Source organism: Cryptomeria japonica, chromosome 5, assembly GCF_030272615.1.
Source record: "Cryptomeria japonica chromosome 5, Sugi_1.0, whole genome shotgun sequence".
In the NCBI taxonomy this organism is placed as follows: domain Eukaryota; kingdom Viridiplantae; phylum Streptophyta; class Pinopsida; order Cupressales; family Cupressaceae; genus Cryptomeria; species Cryptomeria japonica.
The window spans coordinates 66,384,012-66,404,841 of NC_081409.1; the positions used below are offsets into that span (position 1 = coordinate 66,384,012).

The 20,830-nt window shown below is 36.3% G+C and overlaps 1 protein-coding gene across 1 annotated transcript in view; it reads left to right on the forward strand.

The window, feature by feature from the left end:
- The window catches only part of LOC131032784 (histidine--tRNA ligase, cytoplasmic), an 84,890-nt gene extending 64,333 nt beyond the window's left edge, over window positions 1-20,557 (forward strand). Inside the window, exons 8-9 of the mRNA XM_057963835.2 lie at window positions 3,117-3,262; window positions 19,971-20,557. Of these exons, the coding sequence (XP_057819818.2) occupies window positions 3,117-3,262; window positions 19,971-20,304 (480 nt within the window). The 3' untranslated portion in view covers window positions 20,305-20,557. The remainder of the gene's footprint in view (window positions 1-3,116; window positions 3,263-19,970) is intronic.
- Window positions 20,558-20,830: the final 273 nt, after the last annotated feature.

Consider the following 20,830-nt stretch of genomic DNA (forward strand, 5'->3'; position numbering starts at 1 on the left):
ATTATTAATATGCATTATGACATGTGTTATGCAATGCAATGTAATTGGTGATATGAATCATAGTTGCAAAACTTGCGAGTACTTATGAGCTAGCAAGCTTGGTGAGTTGCTCGCCATAAAAGTTGTCGTCGTGTTTTTTAATGATGCAATGATTTTACATGCTAAAACTTGTGATTAACTGACAAAATTTGCCATTTCTGAGAAAAAAACGCCAAGTTGCTATAGATTCTTTTATTTACCTACAACTAAAAATAATAACTGTTTTAAGCATTTTCAACATGTGACTGGTGATTTAGGGTATGTGTGGGATGCAAATCTATAGGTGTTGGCTTTCAGTTTTGTTGTTCCCTTGCTTGCAAATCAATTGAGGGAGTGCCCTAAAGGGAAAAAAAATTAAAAATTAAATTGTGAAAATGACATGCATGATCAAGGTTTTTGTGTTTTCAAAGGCTTTAATTTGGGCTTGGTGCTTGCGAGGGGTGTGTTGCCCCTAGACCCCCACAAGGGCACTGCACCTCAGCCTTGGTGGGGGCATTACCCCTAGACCCCTATGAGGGGTGCTACCCCTCAACCCTATTGGGGTCTCCATTCCCAAACCTATACCTGACTTCATACTAGAATCAACAACTTAGCTTTCAGCATAGAAATTGATATGTATTTAGAGGTTGAGCTTTCCCCAAGTTTTTGCCGAGTCTTGAGTTTTTAAAGTTTTTGGGCCTATTGAGTTATTGTCAAATTCAAGTTTTTTAAGTATGATATGAACATAAGTGACAACTTTTATATTTCTCCAATTGATGGGATGAAATCTGAATTTTAATTCCTCTCTATATCTCTGTGCTATAATGCTATTGAAATGCCTTCAAATTTAAAAAACAAGGAGTTTCAAAAACAAGAAGCCTTTCTCCCCATTCTATGCTTTTTTATGTTTTTTTTTAAATACAATTTTTTCCTGTTTGAATCTTGATTTAAAAAAAAATCTTATATTTTTGGTTTGCCATTCTTTTGCTTCTATGATTCAAACAATGTGGGGAATCTAAAGTTAGATGTAATAAATGAAATAAAGGGGGGTGGGAGGGGGAATCTTCGTTATGTAATGTCATTATGTCTCAATCATCAAGATGCTTGCTGCTTTTTGCCAAAAATGGGAGATGATCAATGTTGGCATTTGCAAGTTGAGTGACCACTTTGTAACCCTCCATAGTAACAGTGTTTAAAGTAAGCTACATCAAACCTTTGAGAAATCAGGCAAGATTCCAATGTAATATTGCTTAACCTCCAATTGTTCATTGGTTACTAAGCAAACCTTAATATAACAATCAAGGAGTTCCCTTCAATTTCCAGCTTTTCACAATCCTAGAAAGTGACCATCTTGTGGCCTTCTGAAATTGCCAGAGCTTTTGCTTCATTGTTAGACTTGATACACAAATAAAAGTGTCACCTCAGATGAAAAGGATTGAAGGGGAACAATATATAACCCCCCTGCAACAGCCTGGCATGGATTACAGTTTTTATAATACCCTTCCTTGGGTGGGTTTGAAGACACAGCTTTATGCTTAAAAGAATTAGCAACTGGCCCATTAGTGGGGAGAATATTAGAGCTATATTACTTTTGCAGATTGATTTAAATTTACCCAGTCTCATCAATTCTATTTTTCATGCTCTTTTCACAACCTAATGTGGTCCTGCTATTAGACTGAACAGGGATTTTATCTTGATTAATTTTTTTTTAAGAATCTTGAGCGTGGAACAAGTTGCAATATTATGTTTTTCCCATAAAATTGATTAACTTGTCTGATCTAAATCCTGTAGATGCATGGTAAGTTTTGTTAAAACAATTCAAATTGATATCTTGAAAAAATGAGTGTAAAGTGTTCAGACTTGGTACTTCCTTATGAATGTATATATGTCAAATTATAAGTTCAAGTACCTACTAGGTCCAATTTCGCTATATCATGCCTGAGATGTCAGAGTAGTTCAATACTTGATCCAGCATATGTTGGAGTAGACTAGAGCATTTTAAAGAGGAGAGTGGCTTTTATAAAATGCCCCTTATTAGCATAGGCATTCAATTGCTGACCAAATACAACAATGAGAGGTTTTGCCTGATAATCTGAAATCTCTTCAGAATTAATGACTTGCGAATAAATCTTATTTTCTTTCAGTCATTTAAATTCCCATTGTGTTCATTTTGGGTGTCTTCTTAACATATATAATGAGCATGTATGCTTCCATAGCCTAGGAAATCTTTGAATCATTTGATTGTCCAGGAAAGCCAACTTGCTGACAAATCTAATTTTCGGTTCACTGGTCAATTGTAGTCTATATGAAGGCAACTGAAGCTTCATTGACGTTTAGGAGGGGGCAATTTTACTCTTTGAATTTGAATTGTAATTGATGCTTATTGAAAGGTTTTTATGAATCTTTCATGTAATTTCAGGAATGGAACATTAAAGTACCTTAAGGAATTATTTTATAACAATTTAATCTTTCATACGTATAAATTATCTGCACAGATTTCCTTTGCTAACTATTTGACCTTAAATAGAAGACAATGTGGTACACTGCTTCTGCAAGCACAAGGCACTATTACACTAAAAATGTGTCTTTTAAAGATATAATAAGCTATATAATTCTGAAAGACATAAGACCATTACATTACAGAGTATGAGATTTATAATTAAATAGTTCACTGAATATTGCATCAAAAATGTGTTGTGTTTAGGAACGCAATATGCTGTGTGGTTGTGCTTCCTTGGGAAGCTGTCTCCAAAGTGAGAAGATTGCACCATGGAGACACGTATAGAAAATATATGTTTTGTAAATTTTTACCATTAGGGAGGGACAAGTTTTGAAGGCATCAACTAATGCCATATCTGCCTACAAAAGAAGGCAAAATTGCACAAAATGTAACTGTTGGGGGCATTTGGACATGCAAAAGTTAATTATTGCACCTGCAATGCCTGGGAGATGTTCTCAAGTTTAATATTGAACATAAATGTATTATAGTATATATTAGACAGTATTTATTATTGTCTAGTAGTTAGCATATGAATTTGAAAACCAGTTTGGGTCTTATGTTTTCCCTTGTTTGTAATCTGTACATGTTGTTCCTGCAGGTGGGTTCGATTGCAGCTGGAGGACGCTATGACAATCTTGTTGGAATGTTCAGTGGCAAGCAAGTTCCTGCAGTGGGTGTGAGTCTAGGGATTGAGAGAGTGTTTACAATAATGGAGCAGCAAGAGCAGGAACTCAAGAAGGCAAGCTATCAATCAGTATTTTCCATCTTGTGATATAATTGTTTCAAGAATCTTTTCTTTCTTTGGATTCTTTTTCTTTAGTAACACAGGCAAAATAGCAGTATATGATACAATTATTTCAAATATATTTTACCTGGAGATTTCCAGAGCCTGTTAGTTACAAGATGAGATTAAAGTGTTTAAAAATAAGTTAAATAACTGTAACATTGTAAGTAGGTCAGTATATCCCAAAAACAGTTTCACTACTTTTCGGGCTATTCATAACTTCATGCTAATTATGTAAACATAACTATTGCAAGATACCACCAAAATCCAGGTTTTTAATTACATCATAAGACAGAAAAGAGTCTTGATATGAGTGCATCTAAGCCATTCCTAAACTTATATTTCCAATACTCATCACTCTGCATAAGCTGCCACTCACTTCCACAAAATTAGCAACATTGGCATATGATTCTGTAGGCTAGGGCTCCATCACCATATTTAGACCTCCCATAACAGAGCTGCAGGGTTTTGAAATTAAGGGTCCATGCTACATTGATCCATGGATTTTATTTCAGACGCCCCTTCAAAATTGAGTTTTTCAGGTACTTCTGAAGGGGAAAATAATTTTGGGTTTTTACGTCCTTCAGATTGTTTCAATGCATCTGAAAATCTGGCTGATACCAATGACCTGAAATTATTGGATAGAAACTTATGTATGCTCAGCTGGACATCAGCATTATGATTGACTGCCTACTCCAGATATGTAGTGGTCTTTTCCAGATCCTACAAAACCTCATTAGAACCCTGAATTTCTGTCACTAACTGCTTCTCGTTGATCTCACTATATTTGCTTTTCATAATTCTGGGCGTTCTGCCCTGATTGATTGGCTTAATGTTGCCAATTTCATTAGAGGAGGGAGAGAGCAATCATGTTCCAACACAGAGTCAATGTAGGAAGATACATTGGATGGAAAAAAGAGAACAAGTGCAAAAATTTCATTCAATTATCAGCCAATATATTCAATTGTATCATTCAAATTTGTAATCCTGGGATGCAAATGACAGCTAAAAACCTGAGTCAAGGTTGACAGTGAACAAGGAATTTTGGCACTTTAGAGTCTAAACATCCGTCCTCTCCTGCCAACTAACAACAGTAAAGAGACCATACACGTGACAGAATGAAATCTTCCTTTTGCTCACATCAAGTTCAGGATGAGTGCATACAGAAAAATCAGGAATCAACTTCCAAATAGAATGCTGAGGATACAGAAGCAAAGAAGTAGTTAACCACTGAGTGTAAAGATTTGAGTCATCTTGCAGTAATGAGGAACTTGGGACTAAAATATTCCCTGCCTTTGTAAATAAGCCTCTACCATCCTTCTCTCCATCATATCTCATACTTGTGCAAGGAATGTTGATGTGAATGCCAGTCATTTGTCTGACCAAAAGAAATTGCTTTTAAGGGATATAAATAAAATATAAGGCATCTAGAACCTTCATATAATCTCCATCACTTCATACCTGTTTAGCCATGCAGTTAAACAGGAAGTGTATAGCTACAGAAGGGAGCCCAATCCATGCCTATCCCGTGTCTTTAACTTATCACTCTTATGTCCTAATGAGATCTTTAAGTGCTATTGTAAGCCTTTGGTAATCCATATAACAGTTCTGTTGTTTAATGAGACAACGAGAGACAAGGTCAAGCTTTCCAGGATTGCTGCTACTTTATTACATTCCCAAGATTGATATATTGCGTGGTCACTGTTGGAGGTTTACATAAGTCTGTAAACATTTCTCACAGTAACTGCAATTGCCAATGATGCATAGACTTGGCAGGTGATAAATGTCTATAACAATAAATCATAATTGCCAATGAAGCAGGCTAGGTAGATCCCTTATTTAAGCAGGTCAGAATCTGCGATAGGTTTCAAATTTCAGTTATTGTGTTGTGTATACTTTGATTCCAAGGACATCTTGGCAGTTAGCAGTATCAAATAAGCCCAAGCCAGGTTATTTATAAGAATCTGTAAGCCTGTGGCAAACTGAAAGACAGTCACCTTTAAAACTGTGATGTGCTACGGCTTTCCACCCCAGCATGTCCAGTTTCTTTGAGCCTCATCTAATTCAAATTGAGCCAGTCCATTGGAGGGGGATTTCATTTTTTTATTGCATTTCTGGTCTTATTGATTGAGTTATATATGTTATAATATTAACATTGATTAATACTCTTTATATCATAGGTACCTCCATAGTTTCAATGCTCAGACTCTGCAAGCCATGTTTTTTTTTGCCTTGGAGTCAGATTCAGCACTAAAAATTGGTGCAGACTTTGGCAAAACTCAGCAACTAAAAATATATTTATGGTAAAAAAAAAATTTCTAACAGTTTTTGTTTGAAAATTTAAAGTTAATTTTTTTTTTCGCCGATGATTGCAAGTCTGCTGGAACTCGTGAATATCGTCTGCAGACTGGCCAAGCCTGACTTGGACTCCATATCCACAACTCCTCGCAAACCTCACCTAGTTTCAGCATAATGATCACCAAGTTCAAAAATTTGATTTGGTTCAAGAGGCCACAAATATCTGGAAATCCAAAAATTTCAATAAAATGCTGTGAAATTTCAATAGGGATTGTGAAATTTGGACCTTTTCAGACAAATCTGGCCATTGAGTAACAATGCTTTATATCACATTCTTATTGATTTATATAATGTACATCATATGATATAAATTAATGCATCAATTTGTGTCATGATGCAATCACAAAATACATCCAAAATTAGAATTTTTTTGGTTATCTCAAGATGACCTTAACAAGTAGTCATGATATTAATGACATTTTTTGTCATTTATGTCAGTAATAATAGCAAAGCTAGGGGATTTAGTTAGAACACTAGCATTTGTTAGCATGGAGGAGGGGGGAATGGTGAATATGTTGAATTGAAATCAAGAGAAATCTACTCGCACTGGTCACATACCTAAATGTTGAGAAACTTGGCTTAGGTGAATCTTGTTCTGTTTGCAAGAGCATTGTTATTAAGTTTAAAAACCACAGACAAAAAATAAAAGATGTGTTATGAATCAGACAGTTGGAACTCTTGAAACGATTGGCATCTTAACCTTTAACATAGAAGACGGTATATCTAAGGATGTTGGTGGAGCACAAAACTCCTAATTTTGACTGTTTAAATGTTGACTCTCAGGCACCAATGTTTTCTTTGGTAGTGGGTAGGATCATGTAAGATGCTGCGAATATGTATGGCCAGAATTAATGTCGTAAGTAGGCTATAATTATTGCTTTTCTGTACATAGAACGGAAGGTAAAGAAGGAAGTCATTATTGATTCTGTCTATTGGTGTTATCTGTAGGTCCTCATTCTCCCTCATTTCTCTTCTATTACTTATTTTGGGTTGTCACCACAACAAAATTTCATTCATTGATTATTGTGAGGTAAGGAATTCAGTGTATGGTTACTAGAGTAGCCGGATACTCCTCTGTCCGTCCTTGGGCATGCGTATCCCCGTATACGGTATGGATACGTATCCAATAGTCTGGATACACATCAGATATTGTACCCATGCATGCCCAAAAAACCTTAATTTTCCAACCATGTCAGATACTATGTGATTTGATATTTTAAAATGACATAAATTTCCTAAATTTAATTTTAAAAACCTCCATTCATGCAATTTTTAAAAAAAAATTTGGTATAAACAAAACTTAGACCAAATGAGAGACAAATTAAATGTTTTTCTATTTCAGCAACCCTTTTTTTTGGTTTATCTTACAATGCAACTCTACTATTTTTGCAGGAGGTAAATTGTTAAATCAACTTATAATTATGTAGTAATTATGTGTCTATATTGCTTTTGAAGTAATGAAAATATCGTCTAATAACTTAGAAAATTGTGTTAAATATATGTGTATATGTTTTTTATGAATGACGTATCCAGCCATGTAATGTCCCCTTCCAAATTTTGCCCTAGAATTATAATTATAATGAATTAGTGCTAGGGTTACTTTTAACTAAGTAAGGTTTATGATACTTCTTACTAGGAAGTTCAACATATTTCAATCATAACTATTATGCTTAGATTCAGTTATTGCAACTAGTGAACATTTAGCATTTGTAATACATTTGATAACTATTATATTTCAGCCCCAATCCCTACCTCTAACCTAACCCTCAACCCTATGAAGGATGTGGAATAACCATATTAGGGCGCTAGAAACTATCCTTCACAAATAGTGCCTTTGTATGATGTAAAACATGCCCATTCCACCGCAGGTCTTATCTATTGCCCTTGTCTGATGTAGCATGGTCCATTCCACCGCTGGAGGTATTAATACTGCCTTAACCTAACATACCCACATTCAATCCTTCTTAGGGGCAATAGGAAAGATTAAAGATTAGGTTGCCATATAACAATTCTTAATGTATTAAGAATGTAAATTTTATGAGCATATTCTAATTATTAATTTGTATGAATTCACTATATGCATGGCAGAGGAAGAGACATCAGATCACCTTCTTCTACAATGCCCCTTCGCTAGGAAATGCTGGAATTGGGCACGTTCCTGTTTGAATTGGCAAGCAGCGACATGTGCTAATTTCAAAGACCACATAATGAGCTGGCCCATCACCAATTGCAAGTCACTCTGGGGCTCCTTATGGATTGCCACCCCCTCCGCTATTGTCTGGCAAATTTGGAAAGAACGAAACAGAAGAATCTTCGAAGACAAGACAACCCCGGTGGAGGTGATCATTGGAAAAATACACAGAATGATATCTGAATTGGTCAACTTCAAAGCCTATGGACGCAAAATTGAATATATCTCGACTTGGGACAAGGAAGTGCAGATGAATTGGGGTGGTTTGATCCCCTCGAATATTACAATATCCTCAAATTGCAACAATAGAAAATGCATCAAATGGGTGGGGCCGGAACCTGGGGCGTACAATCTCAACTTTGACGGTGCTTGCAAGGGCAATCCTGGGGAGGCTGGATATGGATGTCTAATCCTTGAGGTGATTCCCAAATAATTATCAATGCTGTAAAAAAAGGTCATGCTCAAAACTGGAAACTTAAAAGCAAACTTGACTCGGTAATGACCCTTCTTCATCAGATACCCGTTTTCACACTAAGGCACATTTATTGGGAAGCAAATCTTGGGGCAGATTTTCTGGCCAATAAAGGAGTGATGCTGAAGACAAGTACAGAACAGGTGATCTTCCAACCAGCGGATACAGAGCTGGTCAATATCCTTACCGCTGAGGCAATTGGTGTGCGTGACATACCCAAGATGGGCATTGGATAAGATTGTTGGGCTTTGGGGCCAGATGATGGACTGCGAACAGTGCTTGGGGAATGCTCTTTGCCCAAGGGGAAATCTAATGGCTCGATTTCCTCCACATATTTGTAAATTTTGTGCCCTAGATCAGTAATCAGGTTGATGTCTTTTCATTATGCCCTTGGTTTGTTAATCAGATTTGTGATATTTTATTACACCATAATTCAGGAAACTCAGAAATGAAACAAGTAAACAAGAGACAAACGCAAATACCCCAGGAAAACCTCCAAGGAGGAAAAACCCAGCATTAAAGACCCACATGTCAGATTATATATTCTCTCTTAATTGCACAAATACAATACTTAGCTGGACTCTTCAGATCTGATCCCTTTTATCATATCAGATTTGCCCTTCTAAATACATCAAGTCTTCATCAAGGGATACTAAATGCCTTCTATCTTCTTGAGCAAGTTCACCCAATCTTCTCCTTTATTTCGCACCTTCAATTGCAGAGCTATTTCGCTGATTGCATGAATTGATTAATATTGAATTGCAAGGTGTCTTATCTTTATATGCATCTTTAACTTTGTTTTATTGCAAGTCGGCCTCCTTTAATTTGGGCGCCAATATTTGTTATAGCGTGGGGCATTTAGGATAGGGCTGGGCTTATCCTTGGGGCACATTACCTTTTAGGATAGGACCCAGTCCTATGTGGGGGGCATGTTGCCTTATGGATAGGACCCAGTCCTATGTGGGGGGCACGTTGCCTTATGGATAGGACCCAGTCCTATGAGGGTTCGGATGTTGCCATATGGATAGGACCCAGTCCTATGAGGGTTCGGATGTTGCCTTGAGGCAATCCGAACCCTCTTACCTAGATATAAACAACAATATTGAATGGTCTATCAGGGGATTTTTTGGAAAGATTTGGGCTCTTCCCACTGATTGGATGGCATGACCTCTACTATTGTTGCAGATTATTATAAAGGAGGGGATTGTGATGAGTTTCTATTAGGAAAAATTGTTCACCAATTTGGACTCAGATGTTTGTGTTGAGAGGAGAGCATACGTGAGCAATTGAGCAGGTTATTCCATGCAAATGAATGGATTGTGGAAGACATTCGCAAATTGGATGGGATCTCGTGTGGGGAGAACAAACATGTCTGTGACGGGCTGGTTTATGAAGCTATTATTACTCCATTGCTGGATGTTCTGAACTCCAAGGAATTGTGCATCCAACGTTTGAATGGCTTCATCAGAGAGGTTGAGGGAGAGGTTGTTGCTAACGCCATACTGGAACTGGATACTTCACACTGGAACAACATCCTCGGCATGTATTTCAACAAAGACATTCACTTGCAGGAATGTCTAGAGAAGGATAAGCAAAGCAAGACTACTTTCATAGAGGATGTGTGGGAGGTCTTTCGGGTTGGGGTCTTCAACTGCAACTTGGAGCCCTTCCAGTAATTCATGCAATCCGAAAACTCTTGGCTCTCTGCTTCTGATTGTAGTAGGCTAGTAGTTATTGGCACTCCACTAGGCTCCATCCTGAGTGCTATTCTGAAATAGGCTATGGCTTAGCCTTGCTTGAGATGTATGGGAGCTAGCCCCTTTTTCTGTTAGCACTTATCTATATAAAAAGATAAACATAAAGATAAACATAATTTTGTTCGTTAGGTCTCATAGATTTGCCTTTATTCCTTTTAATCTAAGTCATAGCATTCGACAAACTCCATTCATGAAATTCAAATTTAAGCGAATTTCAAATATTTTGATAAAATTTGTTAAACTTTGTCCTTATATCCGCATGACAAAATGCATTAAGACTTTTGCCGCTAACTTTCACTTTTTTCTGCCGCCAGCTAAATGCATCAATTTTTTTGTTTGCGTAAGCAATCGACCTATAGTGTTTGTAACCACCATTGGAAATTTCTTCTGCGTCCGTGTTCTTTTTTCTTATTTGTTTTTTAATTGTTCTTTAGGGTTATAAAATTTCGATATACTTTATAATATTATATATAATTTATTAGAGTTACCAAACTCGCCGCGAGTCAGGCGAGTTTGCCAAGTTGGCGAGTCGAGCCAAGCTCGTCGAGTTTTGCTCATAACTCGCCTGACTCGGGCGAGTTATGGTAAAAATTTCCGAGTCCGAGCTCCAGGACTCGCGTCGCGGCATGCCAGACATGGCAAACAGAGAGGTTGAGGAAGTGGCTATGGCAGAGGAGGAGGATAGAGCACGATCCGACACAACCACAACTGATGTTGATCATTGTGGCACCTCACAGGTGGAGACTATGGCTACTCAGTCATCCAGGACCTACCTTAGACTCCTTTGTAGGAGGCAAACATACTACTCTGAGGCTGAGGCTGAGGATGAGCTAGAGCTTCTATTTGATGATGTTATAGTGTCTTTAAGCTTTATTCAATAATGGGTGTATGAAACAAGTTTTAAATCATTAAAAATCTCTAAATTTCAAGGGTTTTTTAATTTTGCTGAGTCATAGCCGAGTCACGAGTCGAATCGGCCTTGCCGAGTCCAAGTCCGAGTCTGGGAACTTTGTAATTTATATATGTTATAAATTATAAATTCAGTAATATTAAAAATATTCATATTATTTAATATATATTAAAAATTTTTATAATATAAAATTTCAGATGTTTTTTTAAGTATAGTATATATATTATTATAATACTAAAAAAATCTATCAAATTATGTTATATTATAGTCATTTATATTAAATTAAATTGTTATGAACTGATGTTTAATAATTTAAATAAAAACTATTATATGATTATTTATTTTTAATAGTAAATGTTTACAAAATTACCATTTACAAAAGACATTTTATTTTATTTAGTTATTAAAGAATCAAACATTTATTTTATTTATAATTAGAATTAATATTATTTATTTTATTTTTTAATATTATCATTTAATAAATTAATATATTATATTTTCAAATATTCAATTTAGATTTTAAGTTAATATATCAACATTTGTAAGGTAAAATTGTTAAATTAAATTTAACAACCATGCTAAAATTTAACATATTTAATTTAAATTTAACAAATATATTGTTTTAAATATTTAATGTAAGGCAAATTTAATATTGAATTTTTTTCCAAATTTTTACCCTTGCTGAATTTCATCCAAATTTTATGTTTGCCAAACTCGAATTTGAATTCAAACCTTGTGACTTAGCTTTTAATTATTAACTTATGAAATTGTATTATTTAATTGTTCATATTGTAAGGCAGATTTAGTGTTCCAGGTTGTGTTCTCCAATAAATGCTCCAATGAACGATCAATACTAAATACAATCGGAATAAAAATACCAAATCTGATCCATTCCATGCTTTCTATTCTCCCAATCTTATTACGTTTATACCTTTCGCATAACCTTCATAATGGCTGTCTTCTCAAAGTCAAAGGTCATATCCCTTCATAGATGCCTCTATTATATATTAGAATATTTAATTGTATTTTAATTAGCTTTATTTACTTATTTATTAATGGTCATTTAGCTTTTTAGCTTTTTTAGTTCGTTAAGTGAAATATTGCTTCTTTATTAAAGACACATGGTTAGCTTTTTATTATCTAGTTTTTTAAGCTTTTTAGCTTTTTAGTTTTCACTTAAACAACTAGTTCTTATTTTAGAACGTCGTCTTGTAAGCTCTTTATATATGTTTGTATATCATTGAATATTTAATCTGATTATTTTAAGCAATTATTTTTCATGGTATCAAGGGGGTTGATGGGTTTTGTCAGGATTTGGAGAATTTTTTAATAAAAATTCAAACCTTTCTACCTGGAAATAGTTTCTAGAAATGTTTTGTTCGTTTTTTTAATGAAAAAAATTGAGGTTTGTTCTTTTAAATCGCTAGGGTTTGTTTCTAGATCCCAAAATTAGTTTTTGGTGCTTATGGTTTGTTTTAGCAGTTCGTGCCCTGTAGGGGTTTCTGGAATATCGCGGTTTTCTTAACAAAAAAAAATCGCATTTCATATTAGTGACAACAGCGGTTATTTTTTCGGCTTGATTTCTTTGTCACAATTTCCAGCGCCTGTGTCATTTTTCGCGACCTCTGGTTTGATTTTGCCTATGTGGTATGGCGGCGACGTGTTTTCCTTCTTGTGTCGCATTTTTTTCCGCCACGTTTGCACCCTCCAACGTGATTCTTTTGGGATTTTTTTTTCATGAGCGCAAAGTCACATTTATCTGTGCGTGTTTTGACGCAATTTTTTTGTGCGGGTTTCGTTTTTTTAGCGTGGCGGCATTTTTCTACATCGGAACTGTGTTCTTTTTGGCGGTGGCAGTGGCGGTGGGGTTTTTATCCTAGTTTTTTTTCTTAGACCCATGTTTTTTTCCCGCACGACTGTGGACTGTGTTTTGTCGCGATTTTCAGTTCTTCCTGCATGGTTTTATCTCTTTCCTGTAGGGATTTCATGTTTTTGTCTGAGAAGGATTCTACCATTCGTGGAATTTTGGTTTTTAATAATCTTTTGCCTAAAAAAATTATTTGTATATGTTTTATAAATTTGGCCTTTAAAAAATTGTTTTTTGGGTTTTGTTGATTTTTTTCACAAAAATTATCTTTTTGGGTTTTATGATTTTTTCCACAAAAAATCACGGGAAGGTTTTGCGTGATTTTTTCCTCAAAAATCAGGGTTTTATCGCGTGATGTCTAGTGTTTTGCCACGTGATGTCTGGTTTTCTACCGTGTGATGTTTGATGTTCTACCGCGTGATGTCTAGTGTTTTACCACGTGATGATTTGGGTCTTGCTGCACGATGTTTTAGGGTTTTGTTCGATTTTTTCCTCAAAAATTGTTTTAGGGTGTTTGGTCATGTTTAGGGTTTTTACCATTTTTTTCCACAAAAAATGATGGTTTGTATCTTTAGTTTTGGAGGGTTTGCCATTTTTTTCTCAAAATCATGGTTTCAGGTTGGTTACCCAATCCAGGTTGGATGGATTATGGTATTCTTGATCATAAACACTTTGCAAATCTTGGGAGGGTCTGTGCCGCAGCAGAGTGTTCTTTCCGTTTGTGATCAAAAGACCTGCAATGTCTTTTGTAGGGTAGTTAGTAGATAGAATGATCATTAAGGGAGGGTATTAGAATATTTAATTATATTTTAATTAGCTTTATTTAGTTATTTATTAATGGTCATTTTGCTTTTTAGCTTTTTTAGTTCGTTAAGTGAAACTATTGCTTCTTTATTAAAGAAGCATAGTTAGCATTTTATTATTTATTTTTTTAAGCTTTTTAGCTTTTTAGTTTTCACTTAAACGAGTAGTTCTTATTTTGGAACGTCGTCTTGTAAACTCTTTATATAGGGTTGTATATCATTGAATAATTAATTCGACTATTTTAAGCAATTATTTTTCATTGTAAAGTGTAAGTTATTATTTCAATTGTTAGTCTTAATCGTTGCTTCCTCAAATCGTGGCTATTAGATAAATAAGATCGCTGCTCATAACTTATAATTAATAAATACTACTCCATCGCGGCTTGCAGTAATAGAGTTGCTTCTCCACAATAGTCACACATGCCCTGGTAATCATTGTGTATATATTATCCTAAGCATTGGGGTTGAATTGATAGGATATAGTCAATATCTGTTTGTCTTGGCTTTATAGATTAAGGAGATGAATACTAATGGGCTGCTGTTAGAAAATTGTGAAGTCTTATATCATAAGACAATTTTCTGAATATAGATTTATCTTATTAAATTGTTCTTCTTTAAGCTAGGTTGTGAGGAGTGTCCTGAAGGGGCATGCCAAGCCGTATCCATATTGGGGATCTTAAAAAATGGCTGTATCTGTATCTGATACCATATCCATATTTGTATTCATATCCGTGTACATGAAAGTTTGATGATTACCAGTTCATTAGTGAGGTGCTAACATGGTTGATGCAGTATCCCAATAGGCCCATTGGGTGAAACTCTATCTTCTGATAATTAATTTGTGAAAAGATGTTTTTGAGAACACATAATTAGAAGAGATGGTTTCAATGATTATTGTTCTTTTTACAAGAATTTGAAATGGTTTAAATAAGCCAAAGCCCTTAATTTTAGGCGTGGTTTGATCACCTACGTTCATCTGTAGAGAAAATTGGGTACATGGATGTGTACCATATACACATACCCACATCTACTGTTTATGATATGTGGAATATAGCTGTACCCTCTGCACATACAGCTCCTACCATATTTAAATATGATGTGCCCATCCGTGTATCTGTACCTGTACCCCATGTCTATTGGTAACAATGGTTTCTGTTACAAAACTTTGCACCCTTGCTGAGCTATAAACTCAGCAACCTTGTAAACATGGAAACAACCCCGAAGTGTGGGACCTTGTTCAAGGGGTTTGAATCTCCGCAGAAGGTCAGCTTCCTTCTCAATTCAAGTGCAGGTGTTGAACCAACTCGACACTCCAAATTCTACTTCTAAACCTATCCTAACAACTTACAAAGGAAAAGGGAAGAAGGAAATGCTAAAATGAAAGGAGGTGATGCACCAAGATAAGAGATGTTCCTCTCCCCAACTAAAATGACACAAAGAGTAAATTGAAATACCCTGGAGATGCACAAACTTCAGCTGCATGATGACCTCAACGCATAGATGGAGGTTAGAACTTGCTGAATGTCAAGAGGGGAGAAGGTTTCCCACAAGCCACACCCAGAAACAGGTTAACACAACATATGTGAGAGAAAGCCACAAACATACACTTACAATGAAGGTAAGAACACTTACACAACATGCATAAGTTGAAGGCAAGAATGATGATTTTAATTCATTTTAAGGCCAATGGCCAAACTTCAGTTGCAGAAATGCAAGAAATATACAAGTCTTCAAGAGAAGTGAAAGAGCAAAAAATAGCTTAAGCCAGTAGGGAGAGAACCTTTTACAATGAAGCTTAACAACCTTTATATAGAAGACTGGTCACAGAGGAGAGACCATTGGTCAAGGAAGAGAAGTCTTGACCCTTGTGTGTGTAGAGGAATGTCAGTGAGGGAATGCAGGGAAGTGCATGGATCTGACATGGTGTACATGCAAGCAACCCGACCACACCTTGACAAGGTAATCCCAAGAAGAAAAGTACTTCTATAAGGTGGATTGCCTGACATTCCAAATTTAGAGTATGCAGGTCTGACATGAAGGCCATCAAGTAACCATAAAGAAGCATGGCTTGGGACTCCACTTGATGGCAATCCTGCAAAAACATTAAATGCGCCCCTGTAGCTCCATGAATGAAAGTGTTCAAGTCGCAAAAGTTGGTGGAGCATTAAGAGCTTTGAGTGTTGATCACGCCATTTGGAAGTGTTGCAAGTCAGAAACTTGGGATTTTGGGGTTGGAAGACTTGGGAAACTTGGGTTTCCGAAGCTTGGAAGACTTGGGAAACTTGGGTTTTCAGGGTTCCGGGGTCAAGAAAGGAAAGGGCATGGAACTTGGGAATTTCGGGATTTCGGGGTCAAAGAAGGCAAAGGCTCAGGAACTTGGGAATCTCGGGATTCCGGGGTCAAAGAAGGCAAAGGCTTAGGAACTTGGGAACTTCGGGATTCCGGGGTCAAAGAAGGCAAAGGTTTAGGAACTTGGGAATTTCGGGATCAAGGAAGGAAAAGGCATGGAACTTGGGAATTTTGGGATTCTGGGCTCAAGGAAGGAAAAGGCATGGAACTTGAGAATTTTAGGATTCCGGGGTCAAAGAAGGCAAAGGATTAGGAACTTGGGAATTTCGGGATTTCGGGATCAAGGAAGGAAAAGGCATGGAACTTGGGAATTTTGGGATTCCAGGCTCAAGGAAGGAAAAGGCATGGAACTTGAGAATTTTAGGATTCCGGGGTCAAAGAAGGCAAAGGATTAGGAACTTGGGAATTTTGGGATTCCGGGGTCAAGGAAGGAAAAGGCATGGAAGTTGGTAATTTCGGGATTCTAGGATTCCAGGGTCAAAGAAGGCAAAGGTTTAGGAACTTGCCTCCCGATAAGACAACACTTCACATCTCATGATTCCATTGGTTCTTTCCTTGATTAACTGGGGCAGCGCTGGCCCATAGAATATATCTCTGATCAGTCCTCACTGATGGACCGAGGGTGTCATAAAAATGACAACAGTTTCATCGTTTTGGTTCTCATTATCAGTCCATAGCAGGCTAAAGTAAGGGCTTTTTCTGGTTGGATTGCTTCCGAAATGTCCCAGTTTAGGTCCTTCAAAGATTAGTAATTGGATTATTTAGTCTAATAGAGAACACCTTAGATGATATTTGATATGGTAAGTGTTGTCTTAATTACAGCAGCTATGTTGGGAACTACCATGGATGAATGAACAATTGCAAGTGCATACATAAGCCTCATCAAAACAAATCAATCTGCTGATAAAAAATAGCAGAAACTCTGGTAGATGAAAACATGGCACAAAGTGAAACTGTTTATATGGCTCCACCTCGAGACAAAAAAAGATGGATTAGCCCTACTCGTGATCAAATGATCAGAATGTATCTGAATCCATCATCCACCTATTTGTGCAATGAGCAAGTACCTGGTCTGTTTGGAAAAGTCCCTCCACTGCATTCAGTTGCCATTTAAATTAAAATGCATCTTTTGAAGACAGCATTCAGATGGACAAAGCTGAATTTCTGTATAAAGATAACTAATTGATTGCACTCTTTGCCACCTTTTATACTATATTGCTTATAGTCTTTAATCTCAAGCCCATCCTAGGATTAAATCTGCCCCACCCTTATTCACGTAAGGTCCAAAAATCACTTAGGTCCAGTGTAAAAAATTTGAATTATGAACACAAATCCGTAGGTGTCAAACCCCATTTCTTCTAAGTTTCTAACCTCATCAACTCCCATTTTCTTGCAGTTGAATACCTACCATGTTTAGGACTGACACCTATTATAGTTGCTTCACTTCAGAAAGGAAGAGATTGTACTTGTGTATCACATGCCATTGGTGTATCATGCATGGCCAAGCAGATATAAATGGGCTATCTAAGGGAATGGAGAAGAACACTTTCGTCCTGTAAAAGTTACTTCTTTTGGGCTGCCCAAACCAGATTATTAGTGGGGAATTATGCTGATGACAGCAAAAGTACATGGTCTTTCCATTTGAATTCGACCCAAGTTGAGTACCCCTAAGTTCCTAACAATTTATTTATGGGTCAAGCAATAGGTGGACCATATTAAACGGAAGAGGGAACATTGTGTCTATTCAACCCCCAATCATACTTTTCTAACTATGTACGCCTCAAACTTGACAAAACAATTTTAATGATGGCCAAAACATTGGCAAATTTGTCTCTTGGGTTAAAGTTATTATATGAGGCACTTCGATTACATCTTACAGAAAGCAATCAAGAGAACATTGGTTTTGCCACAAAAATGATGACTTAAGATTTGGGATTCAACAATAAGAGAATATTCATTTTCTCCAAATGCAATGATCTAAGCAGAAGTAAAATAATGTTGCAAGCTTATAAGAAGAAAATAAATCACAAAAAATGTAACATACGACAAAAATCTTCCCTTGGAGAATATGAAGAGGTGACAATCCAGGGCAGAGCAATACCCAACCAATTAGGATAGATGGTGAAGTTGCAGTGGTGTTAACTAAAGTAACAAGGGCAATGCAGAATCTTCAAGTCCAAGCCTGAGGTATGCATAATGCTAGAATGTTAAAGTCTCAATTAAAGAATCACCACTAAGCTGTCCCATATGTCTACTGGGAAGAGCTCCTCTTTCATCCAGTTATTGAAGAACTCAGCTTAAAGCCTCTATTGCAGAACTATATGATACTAATGTCCCCCTTAAAACCTCTACGCTCTATGTTTTCAACAGATATTTTTGGCCCATGACCCTCAAACCTTCTTAGTATTGATTATGGCAAGATTAGACAACAGCCTCGGATGGATAACAGGTGGTATGTGGCATCTTCTTTGAAGCATTTACCTAGCCGGACGTCTGATTTCCAATGAGGCCAAGCTGTTCTCACAATGTTTCTGAATAATTTCAAGCATGATTCCATTTTGCTGGTAGCTATAAATGAGACGATTGCCAATGTCCAGAAGATTAACATCATCCCTAATCTGGAGATTATGTTGCCAGTTTGGTCAATTGGATTCAACAGATGTAGAATTGAATCAAGGCCTTGGACAAATGTGTGCATCTAATGATTACTTATATACAACAGGAGATTTAAAAGCTCCTGTTGTCAGAAAATGCAAAGAGGAGAATTGCTGAGATCATGCAGGGGAGGGCAGGCAGGGGATGCTGCAAATTCAAAAAGACAATTTGTTCAGGAATGGAGTTCAATTGAAGTTACAATATATTGTCCAGACTGGAAGGTTCCAATATACTACCATACAAGTCTCATGCTATGCCTGCCCCTCCAATCTGGCAGCTCATGCCAGATAGTGAGGGTTCTGACAACACCAGTTCTTCCAAAGAAGCCCCGAATCAACAATGTAGCAATTTTTTGTGGGATGGTATTTTGAAATGGCAATCAAGAGCATGGCCTGCAAAATTAGAAAATAGGAATTTCTTCTTTTTAAATGTAATCTGAAATAGGCTGTATGCTTGTTTCCATCGTTATGGAATGTTTAGGGATTTATTAAATATCAGGTATAATGAAAATAGTAAGACAGCTAACAATGCAGAAGCTGCCTTTTTGTGGGTGTGGAGGATACTTTCAAAGATAACAGGATTGTAATCTATCATAAATTGGCATCAAGAGAATACTCGTTCTGTTATTGTAATCTCATACTTATAAATAGTAAGACAGCTAACAATGCAGAAGCTGCCTTTTTGTGGGTGTGGAGGATACTTTCAAAGATAACAGGATTGCAATCTATCATAAATTAGCATCAAGAGAATACTCGTTCTGTTATTGGAATTTCTGCATTTGTTCTTTTAGAAGAATTCTGTTTGATATAACCTACACTTTTCAGTACACATTGATTTCTATAAAAAATTTAAAAAACAGTTGCTAATTGTGTGTAATCCACAAATAAAATCCCAAGAGATGAAAAAAATGTTCAATTGTGGTGTACAGGAATTGTGATGTACTGCTTTGTCTCATAATGAAACTTTGAACTGCTTCAAAAATGTCTTTTTCTATCTTGTGCAGACAATTTGTTTGGAATAACATTGCTTTGCCTTTGTATTGTAGTTCTCATTGGGTTTTGTTAAAAGTAAAATTATTCACATCACATAGTTTTTTAAATACTGGAGTTGCTGCCCAATTTATAGTTTTCACTGCATTTGCCTTTCCTCTTTAGTTGATCTTGAATACTATAGCAATTTCGTTCTGTCATATTGAAATTCTACTAACTGGAACATTTTTTTTAGGCTTTTCTGTTTTTACAAAATAAATGTCAAGTGTGTTTTTCACTCCCATCCTGACATTCACACTTCATATTTTTCAGGTAACCCGTGCAACACAAACAGAGGTTTTGGCAGTGGTTTTAGGAGATGATATGGGAGTGGCTATCAAACTTGTGAGTGAGCTCTGGGCTGGCAAACTGAAAGCAGAATTTGCTCTGACATCTATAAAAAAGATAATGAAACAGATACAATATGCATTGGAGTCTGGCATACCTTATATGTTGATTATGGGTGAGAATGAACTTAAGAATGGTCTCATTCAGCTGAAAGATATAAGAGCTAATCAACAAGATGAGGTTCCAAGGGATAAAATTGTTGAGGAACTCAAGCAGAGATTGAATGGTTCAAATCAGTCTGCTGTCCAAACTGTTGTACAATGAAAAGGCACCTTTTTTTGTATTTAGTTAGAGTTCCAATTAGACATTATTAGATGGGGTGGATGCTAAAGAATATTGAGGAAGGATTTATTTATAGCTGAGAAAAATTACTCACCTGTCAAATTTTGAGGTTCTTTTCTTCCAGAATTTACTATAATTGCATGCAGTTGCCATTCGGGCAGAATGATTGTTTACATCTGGACTAGCCATAAGACTTGTCTAGGCTCTTTAAAGTTTGCTGCCTTCCAAAGTTCAACATTAGTAATATGATTGTTTGGAGAATTTGCTCTAGTTTAAAAAACTATACACAGGTATATCATAAAATTGTAGCACTATTTTAGTGGTTCTAAGTTGCAATACATTCTAATGCAGACCATTCCTTAATGACGTGAAAAGACTGCAAAGCATCAAGTTTCCACAGTCCATTGCCAATGAATTGGAATGTTTCTACAAAAAAATGTGTGAGCTCTTTTTGTATCAATGTTTCAGATCACTTTCCGTGATCCGTCAAATTCCTTCTTACTGATGA